The sequence below is a fragment of the Adelges cooleyi genome, unplaced genomic scaffold, assembly GCF_023614345.1.
Source record: "Adelges cooleyi isolate 19-005CV unplaced genomic scaffold, UGA_ACOO_1.1 ACOO_flye_CR_arks_rails_tigmint_CR_PRNA_247, whole genome shotgun sequence".
In the NCBI taxonomy this organism is placed as follows: Eukaryota; Metazoa; Arthropoda; class Insecta; order Hemiptera; family Adelgidae; genus Adelges; species Adelges cooleyi.
This window is the reverse complement of record NW_026095912.1, coordinates 558,300-574,819: the sequence shown is the minus strand read 5'-3', so window position 1 is coordinate 574,819 and position 16,520 is coordinate 558,300. Positions and strand designations below refer to the sequence as shown.

Genomic DNA, 16,520 nt, shown 5'->3' with positions numbered 1-16,520 from the left:
CGACATCAGATGTTTTTTTGGCAAACAATACGTGAATAACGTAAAAAAAAGAACACAGTATTTGTTAAATATTTTTGTAATTACAATGCACAACGATGTTTTAAATATCAACAAGCTTTTTCGGCAAAACTTGCCATTGTTTTTAACTGTTTTATAACAAATGTGCTTAGGTATCTTATTGTTGTTCATTTTTTTTGCATATTTTTTCCAATTCTTTAGTTATTTTCTCTATCTACAAATCTCCATTTTTTTATTCACTTCACACACACATCACACACACACACACACATGTATATTTATACATATATATTAATAATATTCATCTAAATAGCTATGTATTTCTTGGTGCTTATAAAAAAACCCTCGAGCGTTATATGTTTATGAAACAGATGATTAGTTTTGGCAAGTACCTGCTTGACCGCCAAATTCTTGTTTAGGTTATATATCATATTGTTTTTATTATGTTATGATGATTTAGTTGGGATGGAAAAATATTGCCCAGGCTACATTACATATCTTAAATACTATCAGTAAAAACTATTACTACTTCATTCCCTTGGAATTGGTTTAATTAGTGTATTTTAAATGTGTATTAGTTACATTTTTTTTTTTAGACAATTTCAATTCTTAAGGTTTTCTTTGAAAATTTGAGTCCAGAAACTCGAAGTCAAAGTTAAATGGTCACTAAAATACTGTCAAATAATACCTGAAGCATTTCGTCACAACTATTGTTTATAATTTTCGTACTTGCCAAAAACAACACTAAAATATCAAACTTTAAATAAAACATTATTTTGTTGTTGTAAAATATAATATTAATACAATATTTGTAACTCAAGTGTTACATTTAACTCGACTCGCAGCTACAATAGGCTTTATCTACCAACAATACCTAGCCGCGACATCAGGTGTTTATTTTGCAAACAACGTCATAGTTAAGATAAATAACCCAATATTTGTTCATAATTTTTGTAAATGCAATCTACAAAGATATCTTAAAATATATCGCCAAACTTTTGCGGCAAAACTTGCCATTGTTTTTAACTATATTTTAACACTGTATCTGAATGCTGTTTATTTTTAGCTTCGGTGCAAAGCTGAGAAGGTATTGTATTTACAATGATGTGTTTTTATTTTTATTTTTTTATTTTGTGTCTGGACCCACGATATCTCGTAAACCTCAGAACTGATTTCTTCGTGTAGCAGCTCTATAGATCAGAAATCATACCCTGATGGCACTTTATCGGGCCAAAAATAAAAAATAATCACCCTTTCCCCATCAAAATCGAGAAAAACACCTAAAAAATTTACAAATTTTTCATCTTAAAATTACGATGCTCTATAACTTTTTTAAAAATAGTCGAAAATGTTCCAAATTTTCATGAATTGTTCTTCAAACATAGTACTATCGATAAACATTAACAAACCAAAAAAATATCATAAACCCTTTCCCTTAGAAGGGATAGAATCGTTTTCTTTATTTCACTTTTTCAAGCAAAGTTTTAGAGATTTAGATCTGAAAATTAGACCGAAGGTAGATCTAAAATGGAACTATAACATATACAGTTTTCTTAAAAATCTATAGTCAATTTTTTTGTATTAAGGAAAACCCCCAAAAATATGGTAAATTTACACTTTGGCCGTAGTCAGTTTCTAGGTTGCTATGTGTGTGTGAATCAACAAACAACAGGTAATGAAAATATTTTCATTATATTGTTAATTACGATATATGGGTAACTATGACAGTACATTTTTCTAGACAGACGATCAACCCTTATCGTATTCACCCTGCACAAGACTAAATATTAATATATATATTAATTTTCTTGTAAATTTTACAAAACCGTCATCGTCATTAATAAAACAAATGATACATTTTGACAAGTAGCTACTTGACCGTCAGATTCTTGTTTAGGCTATAATACATTTTATTTTATCCTATCTTAAAGACCTATCATGGTATAACTGAGCTGCTCGTTTCCAAAACGAATTATCTAAAATTTATAAATTTTCATGAGATTAAAGAAAAATATATTCAAGACAATTATAGCTGTCACAGGGTTAAATGTGGTAGGTAATTTTAAACGAATTGGGAAAATGTAAAGTATATTTTTTTAAGTAAATGATTGATAATTTTCAGTTTGAACTCAATAAGTTCAATTATAAAATGTTAAAATACCTAGTATATAATTTAAAAAATTATGAATATTAATAGGTATACGAGGTACCTTGCTAAGGTTAGGATAAGCTATTCTTAACTGGCAATTATTCCATTAGCTTAGTCTTAATTGTCAATCCATAAAAACGCTGTCATCTATTAACCCTATCAGCAACCCAGAATGAACCTCACCTTCACTTAGCCTATCCTAATGGGAAATTAGCCCCATCATCGGTGTCGTTGTTGGTGCACAGCTGATGCGGTTCTCACAAGCAGCGATCGTCGCCCAGCGGTTTGAAAATTTTGGCCAATCAATGTCACAAAATCTAACAAGCGTGTGCAGCTGAGAATACTGCTGACTGATATGTTTTTTTGGAATATCTATTTAAGAATAGTAGTAAGATGTTCTAAGTTTGTATTCTATCAATAACTAATCAAAAATAACCTCCGCATAAAAGCAGAGAGGTTATATTATTATGATGAATACGGAGGACATTGAATGGAATCTATGGAATTGGACAGCGACCCCAATGAGCAGCGAAAGATGAAAGGTGGAAGAATAAAATATTTATACATTTTTTTTAAAATAAAATGACCATATCAGATACAACATATATATTATAACTGGAAACGTTTAGTTACAGTTAACATATTAGAATTTTATAGAAAAACCTACTAAGCTATTTAAAAGTTAATTAACTTTATCAAAAAAAAAACTTAAAATAATTAAAATTAAATTAAATGACTTTCTAGACTAGATAAAAAATTATATTACAAAAAACAAACTTTAAATCATATTGGTAGAAAGTGACTTCAAATTTTAGTCTTTACTTTCATGAAATATGGAGCTTTCCGTTTGCTTAAACAATTGCCTTTTAGTCTTTCGTTTGTCGTAATTGTATGTTATGGTACTATGCAGTTGATTCGGGTCTTGTGATTTCTCGAAATTAATACCATCCGGTTTGGAGTAGGCAAAATATTCGATAGCGCGAAAAGTGGTTGGTAAAAATGTTCTTTTGACGGTTTCATAATAAGCGTTCAGTATTTGGACAATTTCCAATAGTTTGCTTATCAAGACAGCCGATTCCATATGGCCTGGCACCGAAAACTTCTTCGTCATCATGGAATAATCCATTTGTTTCAAGTCTAATTGTGTGGTGTAGAAATTATATCGTACCAACAGACGATTAATGAAAGCGTTAAACGAAGTCCGGTCGGTGTTGTCGCTAACGGCAAGGTAATTTTCTATTTCTCCGACGAGACAACTGTTGTCTTCGAGGATATTTAAATCACGATAAATGACCTTGACCAGAGGTAAAGGAATTCGCCCCCACGCCTTGAAATCGTCGGATTTAACCGGCTCTGTTATGCTTGACCGTGTAGATTCCAAATAGTGAAAGTGCAAAAGCAAAGCATAATACGTGACCATCATAACAAGATTAATGACGGCCTCTTTGTACCGGATTATGATATAAAAGCAGCGTTCCCAATTAAACGCAACGTCTTCATTGACTGTCCTCAAATGCTTGTCGTCGTACAACGGAAACCAGCTAACCGGAGGAGCCAAGTTCGTGTAGTTGCCATCGGCATCCCAAAAGAATTTGAAAATGTCGAATCGTTCTTCACTGTAGTACAGGTTCATCATAAAGTCTTCGCTGCCATCAGACAACATCAATTTGGCCAAGAGCTGGTCGTTGTAGGTTGCTAAATCGTATGATCCTTTTTCGACCAACTCATTGTAGGTTGGAATAAGGTTAGTTATTAGGTTTTCATTGTAGCATTTTTTTATGGCGACTATAATGTTCAACACTAATTTGTCGAACCTAAAATCATTCATACCCATTTTACCATGTCTAATGGCGTCCAAAGTAATTACTGCGATCCACAACTCTCGGTATATTAAGCTCTTCGACGCGTACATGACCGACACAAAGCGGTGCGCGCATTTTATGTATCTAAGCAAGTAAAAATGTTTTTCTTCGTCCATTCTTTCGTTCCGGTATAAATCGTTTATGTGATACAACATATTTAGAAAGACATACCCGTACGAGCAATTTAACACTTTTACTTTTCTTCGATAACTAGGGGGTATCAAGGAAATCATCAAATCTTCTTTTTTTGCGCCTTTTGTCATAGCGTCTAATTCGGAAATCTTCATTTCCTTTGGATTTTTATCCAACGTGGGGATTCTATTCAATATCCTCAAAAAATGCATATGCGTTTCCCAGTCCTAAAAATGACAGAAAAACATCAGTGTAAATAAATAGTTCTTATCGTTAGTTTTTTTTTTTAAATTGAATTTTGTCATTGATTCTTAACTCTGTAAATGTTCTACCTAATGATTTTTTGAAAAGTATATCGACAATCTAAATAAATTGAGATACGATTGGCGATCGTTATCAAAAGTAAAAAAAAGTGGCACCTCCCAAATTATTAATTGTGAAATGTAAATGATGAAGTATTGAAACAATGTAGGAATCAAGTTTACAAGCTTAAACCAATTTTTGAGTCTGAGAAGTAATGCGTATTAGTTTTAATTGTATTTAAAACATAATTCTCCAGCCTTATATCAAAAGTAATCTAAATTCGACGATAAGCATTTAGAGGAGTTATCCAGACATTCTGCGTGAAAGAAAAGGTGACATTTATAAGCAAATTACCACGTTACTTTTGATAAATTACAATACGTCGTTTGAATGTTATTAAAAATAAATTTTCAACATTCTTATTTACATTTATGCTCTGAAAATTAGATCGATACAAACGAGAGCAATGAGAGATGCTATACCAGACATTTACAGAAGCTCTTCAATAGTATAGTTTTATTTAGCAAGCTTTAGGTTTTTAGAATGTATGGTACCAGGTGATAATTGGTCATTACACAGCGAGTTTTTTTAACTTGAAAAACCGACGTAGCAAAAATCTATCTTCAAAATACGTTTAAGATAGTCGTATCTATTACCTAGTAAACCCGTGAATTATAATAACGTAGTTGTTAGGTTATAATATATGTGGTCATAATTTCTTTTAATGTTTGTAAGTGCAGTTTTATAAAAAAATTGTCATAACTTATAAATTTGCTGATGTCGTTAAATTTTTATTACCTGCTCATGTTCGATTACAGTTATATTTGTTGTACAGCTAATTTTTGAAATAACAGTAGTAGGTTTGGTTAAAGAGGGATTCGGGTCTTGCGGCGTCTTCAAATTGACAAATACCGGTTTTGTAGCCGTAAAATATTCGATTACGTGAAAACTCGTTGGCGATAAAGTCCGTTTGACGGTTTCGTAATAGCTGTCCAGTATTTTAGTAAATTCCAGTAGTGTTGTCTTTAAGAGGTACAAGTCCATTTGGTTTGGTACTAAAAACTTCACTTTAATTACGGAATAATCATTTAGTTTCGCCTCAAAATGTTCGGCGTAGAAATTGTATCGATGCAACAGTCGATCGATGAACTGATTGAACGCTTTTCGATCGGCGTTCTCGTGGTATGTGAGATTGTATTTTATATCATTCAAGTATTCTGTTTCTTCCGAAAAGTGCAAATTCTGCATAATTGTCTCGACTAAAAATAACGGAATCCGCAGCAGCGCAGTTATGTCGGTCTCCATTTCTTTTTGTTTACTAGGTGGGCTGAACGATTTGACCCGCTCGAATACAATGTACCACGTCATCTGCAAGTAATGACAATGCAACAGAAGAGCGTAGTACGTAACCATCAGAACAAGGTTTCGTACACTGTCCGTGTATCTCTGTATAGAGTAAAAGTCGGATTTCCATATCAGAGCGACTTTTTCATAAATCGTCCGCAAATGCTTGTGGTCGTATGACGGAAACCAACTGTCAGGTGGAGCAAAATTCGTATAGTCTCGATTATTGTCCCAAATTAGCTGGTAAATTTCAAATTGATCATCTCCACGATATAGATCTGCCATGAATATTGGGTGGCCTTCGGACAACATCAGTTGGGTGCCCAGCTGGCGGTTATAAGAGACGAAATCGAACTTTCCTGCAAATTGGGCGAGCAGGTCAATCTTACTTGATAGTTGATCAGTCATGCATCTATGCGTCAAAGGACCAATCAATGAAGCGGTCATTCCCGTAAATTTTATATTACCCAAACTGTGTTTATTTCGTATGACAGCGTCCAACGTTATCGCTACGTACCACATTTCCCGGTACGTAAAACTGTCGGCTAAGTACAGTACCTGGAGCATGTGATGCATGCAATTCTTGTAATGATATAATAACGTCTGATCGATAGATTGACCCTTACTCTGCATGTCGATTAAATGGTACAATACATAGAGCGTGACGTGACCATATGTGCAACTCAGCGACCACACTTTCTTCAGGTAGCTCACAGGCTTGGCCCCATTCATATCATGTTCTACCAAGCTTAGCATGGCACTAATATCTGATTCGGGAACCTGATTGAAGTTCTGTTCCAGTGTAGGGATTCTGTTGACGGTCTGTAAGAATTTTATCTGCAATTCCTTGCGCTGGAACGTCAAAAAATAAAATAAATGGGTAAATTTACTGAAAGTGTTAAACTTGTGTCCATGGAAAATCATGGGGATAACATATTTTTTGGCTTATTTCATAAATTATCCCATTCGGATTTTATGGTTTATTCATATCAAACCAATTTACCAATGAAAATCTTTAATGTATTATGATAACAAAAGTAAAAATAAATCAACAGATAGCCAATTCTTCGCAAACCGGACTTGTCTCAAAATCTAAGGCTGTCCCTTGGTCCTATTCTAGTCATTTTTAGAACTGATTCTGATTCTGTGGATTAGTTTGTTTCAGTTAATGACGTCCAAAATAGAGTTCATTAACATTTTGGAAACAATTGAAATATTATTAATATTTCATTCTTGGAACATACAAATATTAGAGCCTATTAGCAATTGTTCCTATAACCAATTGATGAATTTAAATCCACTCGCTACGGATTAGTATTCAAATTGCACAACCAAAGTTCATTAATTGTTAATACTGGTAACAAAAAAGTAATCATAAACATTCGAATTTATTCACCTCCCTTTCACTCTTTCTTATAAAACTTAGTCCTTAAATTTATTTTTTTATCTATAATTTTTGTACTAAAAATTTGAATGCAAATAGTATTTTCCAGTATTAAGATGAAAGTTATTTGGGTATATTGACAGATGTTTTTGCTTTTGGGTATAATATCTGATGGATCTCGTCACATTTATTGTATACGATTTGCGTACTTGCCAAGAACCACACTACAATAAAAAACTTTAAATAAAAAATTGCTTTTGTATAATCGAATATTTATACAAAATTCTTAGCTAAAGTGTCACGTTTAACCTGATTCGCACCTACGATAGTTTTTATCCACCAACAATACCTATCAACGACATCAGATGTTTTTTTGGCAAACAATATAACGTGAAAAAAAGAACACATTATTCGTTAAATATTTTTGTAATTACAATTCACAACGATGTCTTAAATTATAACAAGCTTTTTCTGCAAAACATGCCATTGTTTTTAACTGTATTATAACAATTGTGCTTAGGTATCTTATTGTTGTTCATTTTTTTTGCATATTTTTTCCAATTCTGTAGTTATTTTCTCTATCTACAAATCTCCATTTTTTTATTCACTTTACACACACACACACACACACATGTATATTTATACATTTATATTAATAATATTCTTCTAAATAGCTATGTATTTCTTGGTGCCTATAAAAAAACCCTCGAGCGTTACATGTTTATGAAACAGTTGATCAGTTTTGGCAAGTACCTGCTTGACCGCCAGATTCTTGTTTAGGTTATAAATCATATTGTTTTTTATTATGTTATGATGATTTAGTTGGGATGGAAAAATATTGCCCAGGCTACATTACATATCTTAAATACTATCAGTAAAAACTATTACTACTTCATTCCCTTGGAATTGGTTTAATTAGTGTATTTTAAATGTGTATAAGTTACATTTTTTTTTTTAGACAATTTCAATTCTTAAGTTTTTCTTTGAAAACTTGAGTCCAGAAACTCGAAGTCAAAGTTAAATGGTCACTAAAATACTGTCAAATAATACCTGAAGCATTTCGTCACAACTATTGTTTATAATTTTCGTACTTGCCAAAAACAACACTAAAATATCAAACTTTAAATAAAACATTATTTTGTTGTTGTAAAATATAATATTAATACAATATTTGTAACTCAAGTGTTACATTTAACTCGACTCGCAGCTACAATAGGCTTTATCTACCAACAATACCTAGCCGCGACATCAGGTGTTTATTTTGCAAACATCGTCATAGTTAAGATAAATAACCCAATATTTGTTCATAATTTTTGTAAATACAATCTACAAAGATGTCTTAAAATATATCGCCAAACTTTTGCGGCAAAACTTGCCATTGTATTTAACTATATTTTAACACTGTATCTGAATGCTGTTTATTTTTAGCTTCGGTGCAAAGCTGAGAAGGTATTGTATTTACAATGATGTGTTTTTATTTTAATTTTTTTATTTTGTGTCTGGACCCACGATATCTCGTAAACCTCAGAACTGATTTCTTCGTGTAGCAGCTCTATAAATCAGAAATCATACCTTGATTGTACTTTATCGGGCCAAAAATTAAAAAACTTCACCCTTTCCAAATTTACAAATTTTTCATCTTAAAATTAAAACACATTATTTGTTAAATATTTTTGTAATTACAATTCACAACGATGTCTTAAATTATAACAAGCTTTTTCTGCAAAACTTGCCATTGTTTTTACTTGTATTTTAACAATTGTGCTTAGGTATCTTATTATTGCTTATTTTTTTGGCCTATTTTTTCCAAATATTAGTTATATTTTTCTCCTTTTTTGATTAGAAAAAAAATAGTATTCACTTAAACAGTTCTCTCTATCTACAAATCTCCATTTTTTTTTACTTCACACACACATGTATTTATATATATATATATATTTTAATATTCTTGTAAATGTTTGTTAAATGTCTATGTATTTCTTGGTGCCTATAAAAAAATCTTTGGGCGTCATCTGTTTATGAAACAGATGATCAATTTTGACAATTGGAATTCGAATTGGGTTAAATAGTGTATTTTAAATGTGTATAAGTTACATTTCTTTAGACAATTTCAATACTTAAGTTTTTCTATGAAAACTTGAGTCCAGAAACTCGAAGTCAATGTTAAATGGTTACTAAAATACTACCAAATAATACCTTAAGCATCTCGTCACAATTATTGCTTACGATTTTCGTACTTGCCAAAAACAACACTACATTAATAAACTTTAAATAAAACATTATTTTATAGTTGTAAAAAATGTATATTAATACAATATATGTAACTTATGTGTTACGTTTAACTCGACTGCAGCTACTATAGTTTTTACCAACCAAAAATACCTAACCACGACATCAGGTGTTTATTTTGCAAACAACGTCATAGTTAAGATAAATAACCAAATATTTGTTCATAATTTTTGTAAATGCAATCTACAAAGATGTCTTAAAATATATCGCTAAACTTTTGCGGCAAAACTTGCCATTGTTTTTAACTGTATTTTAATGTTGTTAAAAAGAACACAATATTTGTTCAATATTTTTGTATATACATTCGAAAACGATATGGCCTAAATCACCAAGCCTACGCGGAAAATCGTGTGGGTCTTTGTGTTTAACCTTATTCAGGTTACCGCTTTGTAGTTAGGTTACATTTTTAGTCGAACAAAATTAATTTAGGAAATATATTTGGTGACAAAATTTAAGCAATGTGTAATCACAAAACTTTAATTTAATAAAAATATATAACATATTAAGGCCCGTTAAGCTTGATGAATGATGATGACTATTTGACTTCCGAAAATTTGTTTTGACTATTGTCAAAAAGTGTCACAAAAAAAATTTTTTTTGTGAGTTTTTAAACTTTGTAAACACAAATGTGGCTAACATTTTTTTCATTATACAAGCATCCGATAATAAAAACAAACAACAATAACTCTACACAGTACATTCGCAAACTTAACAATCCGTCTATGCTATTAGTTCTATCAAATGTCTGCCCGTCCATTCCTCACCATAAAATAACAGAAGCACTTGATATTTCACCTACTTCACATATATAACTGTCATTAAAGCCGGAAAAAATGAAGGATTCGACCTATAAAACACGAAGATGTATACAAACTACCTGCATTTTTAATCACTAATTATAAAGACATACACAATTTGAAACTTTCGTTACGTATGGTACTATGACTTGCTACTTATGTAAATCGACTTCATGCTCTTGCAAGCTAAATACACTACTTATAACTGAGTCAGATGACTCAGAAAATTTAAACATTACATCATCAGCCAGCAATCAAATACAAGTAACTCCTATAGAAACTGATAACCCACCCAAAACCATGAATCTAATCAAAGACAAAAAACTATACTCACAAACTATTAGTCAACCCCCAGCACCTTACTCGTTCTGCCCATCTCCGTCACTAACTCAATCTTTAAGTATGCAAATTACAACTGCAACTGCGAACAACACAAAAACGAATTTAAAAGAAAATCAGGCATTATTGATAACCTATCATTTCAACACCCTCCCAACAGAAGCTGTAAATATATATATCATAAGATAATATCACAAAGTTGCATTTCAACTTTTAATGGCTACAGTTGTAGTAAATTCGTTAATAATTTATAAAAGAATTAACAGGAAATAATACTCAGATATCAACTTTTAGACAGCAAATTATAGAAGAATTAGCCATATCACACAATTTCCAAACCTCTAATTTCATTCTTCCCTATCCTTCTCCATCCTCTCGCCACTATTCTTCCTTCCTTACAATCCTTAACACAATAACGTGAAATCAAAGCTTGAAAATTTCAATACAAATTTTGGATTGGTCCCTCATCATTACAATTAAAAAAGTCAATCAGGTTATGTTGTGGAAAGACGAGGTAAAGTTAGGTTAGGTTTTGGGAGATGATGTCGGTCAAATAATATTGATGAGAGATGATGTCGCGGTTACTCAAGTCGAGAATACGAGGTACTTAGCTTATATTTGGTTTAAGCATTCTTAATTGGCAATAATTAGGATACCTTAGTCTTAATTTTCAATCCAGAACAATGCCGTCCTCTATCTAACTTGCAATCCGGTCGCCAATACAGAATGAACCTCACAATTACTTGACCTAAGAACTATTCCTGATGCGAAATTATTCTGACCGTTGGAATAGTCGTAAGTGATCTAATACAGATCCTACGAGTGACAATCATAGTCCAGCATGTTAATAATATTAGCCCAGATGTCGTCCGTGTTGAAATCAAATTAAACAACACTGTTTTTACACATGGTGTGTACCTAAAATCAATGTCACAACGTCCAACAAGCTGGTGAAGCTAAGAGCATATCTTTGGGATCATAATTTTTTTAAGAAAACAGAATGCGTTAAATGGAATAGTTGGACTTCGACGATCGACCTCGATGAACAGGGAAAGATGAAAAGTGAAGGAATAAAATATTTATATGTTTTTTTTTTAAATAAAATTATCTCGTAAACGGTGGCTCCACAATAGAATAGATGAAATATAATCAGATATAATAAAAAACATTATTATATTATTAAACTGTTCTTATACATTTAGTTGGAGTTAACATATTGGAGTTTCATAGAAAAACCTATACATAAAACGTTATTTTATTTTTAATTAAAAGAATAAATCGTTTAACATTATAAAGAGATATTGTAAATAGTTATAATTGTATGAGGTCGACTATTTTTTTTCCATGGGAGCTAAAATTCCGAATTTGGATTTTACTATTCAATAATTAGTTAGATATTTTAAAAAAAGTAAAAATATAATCGCTTGCCATAAAATTTTGTAAATTAATAATAGATATTCCAGTCACTATAGACAAAATGTTAAACTTTATAACCAAAAACAATTAAAAAATATGTGTGGTTGATACTTCAGAAAGTGACTTTATGTTTTATTCTTTTTCTGCGACGTAACCAGCTCATCTCTCACATTATTTTCATTATTTTTTTTATTGAACTTATATGTTATGATACTTTGCCGTTGATTCGGGTCCTGTGATTTCTCGAAATTAATACCCTCCGGTTTATTGGATGTAAAATAATCGATAACGCGTAGAGTGGTTGGTGACAAAGTCTGTTTGACGGTTTCATAATAAGCGTTCAGTATTTCAAAAACGTCCAATAGTTTTGTTTTCAAGGCGAACAATTCTAGATGGTCTGGCATCGAAAACTCCTTCGTCATCGTGGAATAATCCATTTGTTTCAAGTCTAATTGTGTGGTGTAGAAATTGTATTGTACCAACAGACGATTAACGAAAGCGTTGAACGGAGTCTGGTCGGCGTTTTCGCTATTGGCGAGATAATTTTCTATTTCTCCGATGAGATCTGTATTGTCTTCGGAGATGTTTAAATCACGGAAAATGACCTTGGCCAGAGGTAAAGGAATCTGCATCAACGCCATAAAATCGGTGGATTTGACCGGCTCTGCTGTGCTAGACCAAATGGCCTCCAAATAGTGGAAGTGCAATAGTAGAACGTAATACGTGACCATCATAACGAGATTGACGATGGCATCTTTGTACCGAATTATTATGTACAAAGAATTCTTCCAATTCAACCCAACGTCGTCGTAGACCGACCGCAAATACTTGTCGTCGTACAACGGAAACCAGCTAACGGGAGGAGTGATTTTCGTGTAGTTCCTATCGGCATCCCAAAAGAATTGGAAAATGTTGAATCGTTCTTCGCCGTGGTACAGATTCATCATAAAGCCTTCGTTGCCATCAGACAACATTAACTTAGACAAGAGCCGATTGTTGTAGGCTGCAAAATTGTACGATCCTATTTTGACCAACTCGTGGTAGGTGCGGATACGTTCGGTCATGAGCATGTCTTTGTTGCATCTTTTCATCACACGTAAAATATGCAAAAGTGATCTGTTGAACAGGCTATCATTCATGTCCATTTTACCGTGTCTGATGGCGTCTATAACAATTACCGTATGCCACACCTCTCGGGTAGTAAAACTCTTCGACGCGTACATAACCGACAGAATGCGGTGCGCGCATTTTATGTATCGAAGCAAGTAAAAGTTCTTTTCATCATCCACTCTGTTGTTTTGGTATAAATCGTTTATGTGATACAACATATTTACAGTGGCATACCCGTACGAACAATTTAACGCTCTTAATTTCCTCTGATAACTCTCAGGTGTCTTGGATTTGGTCGATTCACTGTTGTTTGCGTCGTCAATCATATCGTCTAATTCAGGAATCGTAATCCGCTGTGGCTCTTTGTCCAGTGTGGGAATTCTATTCAATATTCTCAAAAAATATATATGATTCTCCAACTCCTAAAAATGACAAAAGAAACCTTGTGTAATTATTTAATAATGCCACTTTGACACAAGAACAACAATAATAGATACTCTTAGTATATATAGTCCAAACTATTGGTTTCTTGAATAGAATACGACAATTTTAATTAGCGGAGCTGCGGTTGGCCATCGATATCAGAAGTTAAATTAAGAAGGTACCTCTCAAAACATTTTTGTGAAATTCTTGCTAGTAATGAAGTAATAAAAAGAAAGAATAACAAGTTTTAAAATTTCGGTCAGATTTTAAACCGGAGAAGTTAAGATTATTCATTTTAATTGTATTTAAAACATAATTCTAGGTCCTAATATTAAAAATTAATCTATAATATGAAATAGTAAAAAGTGAACAAAAAAGTAAAAAATAATTGTATTACAAGAACAATTTATCAATTAATTGTAGCATATTTTATTTTCAATGTCAATTACTTTGAAAACCACCGAAAGTTAACTACAATTTTAAATAATGTTAAACATCTTTAATTTTTGACTAAAAAGAAAAGCGTGGGCCTTATTTAACAAAGTCCAAATTCATTGAGTTAAGTATTATGAATTGTATGTGTCAAAAACAAATATTAAACTAAATTTAAATTACAAAAGAACTTACAATATAAAACATTATATGATAAATTTATTAGGTGTAGTTTCATTAAAAAATTGTCATAACTTACAAATGTGCTTATATCGTTAAAAACTATTAATTACCTGCTCATGATCCGATACAATTTTACTTGTTGTACAGCTAATTTTTGAAATTACCGTAGTTGGGTTGAATAAAGGGGGATTCGAGTCCTGCGGCGTCTCCAAATTGTCAATTACCGGTTTCGTAGACGTGAAAAATTCGATAACGCGAAAATTCGTTGGTGATAATGTCTGTTTGACGGTTTCGTAATAGCTGCCCAGTATTTCGGTAAATTCCAATAATATTGACTTTAAGATGCGCAAGTCCATTTGGTTGGGTACCGAAAATTTCTTTTTTATAGCAGAATAATCTATTTGTTCCACGTCCAACTGACTGGCGTAGAAATTGTATCGATCCAACAGTCGATCGATGAACTGATTGAACGCTTTTCGATCGGCGTTCTCGTGGTATGTCAGATTGTATTTTATGTCAATTAGGTATTCTGTTTCTTCCAAAAAGTTCACATCCTCTAAAATGTTCTCGATCAAAGACAACGGAATCTGCAACAGTGTAATGACATCATTCTGCATTTGTATTTGTGCACTTAGTGGGCTGACCGATTTGACCCTCTGGAATACGATGTACCACGTCATCTGCAAGTAATGGCAATGCAACAGAAGAGCGTAGTACGTGACCGTCAGAACGAGATTTCGTACGCTGTCCGTGTATCTCTGTATAGAATAAAAGTCGGATTTCCATATCAGAGCGACTTTTTCATAAATCGTCCGCAAATGCTTGTGGTCGTATGACGGAAACCAACTGTCAGGTGGAGCAAAATTATTGTAGTTTCGGTTGTGGTCCCAAACAAACTGGTAAATTTCGAATTGATCATCGCCGTGGTATAGATCCGCCATAAATTGCTGGTGGCCTTTGGACAACATCAATTGGGAGCCAAGCTGGCGGTTGTAGAATTCGAAATCGAACCATCCGGCCAATTGGTTGAACTCGAGAAAGTTGCTTGACAGTTGGTCGGTCACACATCTAAGCGTCAAAGGACCAATCAACGATTCGGCCATTTCCCTAAAATTAATAGAGCCCCAAACGAGTTTATGTCGCACTACAGCGTCCAACGTTATTGCTACATACCACATTTCCCGGTCTGCAAAACTTTCAGTCAAGTACAGAACCTGGAGCATGTGATGCATGCATTCCCGGTAACATGAAAATAACGGCTCATCGATAGATTGACCTTTACTCTGCATGTCGATTAAATGGTATAACATATAGAGCGTGACGTGACCATATGTGCAGCTCAGCGCCAACATTTTTCTTAGATAGCTCACAGGTTGGGCCCCATTCATTCCGTGTTCTCCCAAGTTCAGCATGGCAATGATATCTGAATCAGGAACCTGATTGAAGTTTTGTTCCAGCATAGGGATTCCGTTGACGGTTTGTAAGAACTTTTTCTGCATTTTCTTGCGCTGTAACGTAAAAAAAAGCAAATATTTAGGTAAATTCACCGAGAAGTCATAACTTGTCTTATGGAAAACCACGAGTGATAATCAAAATCATTTTCGGAAAAATACTATTTAGTTATCAGTTAACTACGGTCATCAAATTTTAAGTATATACCAACATAGGTTTGAGAATAATTTACCCTCCATCACTTACCATAACGTTGTCATTGTCTGGAAAGGAGTATATTATCAATACAAATGTGGTGATGGGGGTACTCACGTCCATCCCTAGGAATAGGTTGAAAAAGTTATATGGGCGAATGAAAAGCAGACGATTCCTACTGCGATATATTTTAAGTTTTAATCTTTTAGGTCATAAGTTGTTTTAGTACAACTCTAATACTTTTCGAAGCTTTACCAAACCACTTGGGCTATCATCATTTCTTACGAATTATTGACCTAACTGAAAAATGAGTTGGACGGTATTTATCAGGACTGAACTAGTCCATTTGTAACTGGAGGTAAAATTTAAACGGTTATTGTAAATCTAAACGGGTTAATATAAAACCCGCACAAAGTAAATTATTATGATTAAATGTTGGTAAAAAAAAAAATGCAATCATAAATATACGAATTTGTTTACCTCCCTTTTCACTCTTTCTTCTAGATTAACTTTGTCTGTAGTTTGCTTTAATTTCTTTGTACTGAATATTTAAATTCAAATCTTATTTGCTATTACTAAGACGATGGCTATTAGAGAATATGGATAAATTTTTTTGAAATTTTGTAATTAGAAAAATATTGTCAAATAGTACCTGATGGATTTCGTTACATCTATTGTTTACAATTTTTGTA

General features: G+C 32.7%; 1 protein-coding gene across 1 annotated transcript; it reads right to left on the bottom strand.

Moving 5' to 3' along the window:
* Positions 1-2,978: 2,978 nt before the first annotated feature.
* Positions 2,979-8,317, bottom strand: LOC126836918 (uncharacterized). The gene is made up of 3 exons (XM_050570639.1): positions 8,243-8,317; positions 5,263-6,660; positions 2,979-4,388 (listed from the first exon to the last, which is right to left on the bottom strand). Exons 1-3 carry the CDS (start codon positions 8,249-8,251, stop codon positions 2,979-2,981), a joined length of 2,817 nt encoding a protein of 938 aa, XP_050426596.1. The 5' UTR covers positions 8,252-8,317.
* Positions 8,318-16,520: the final 8,203 nt, after the last annotated feature.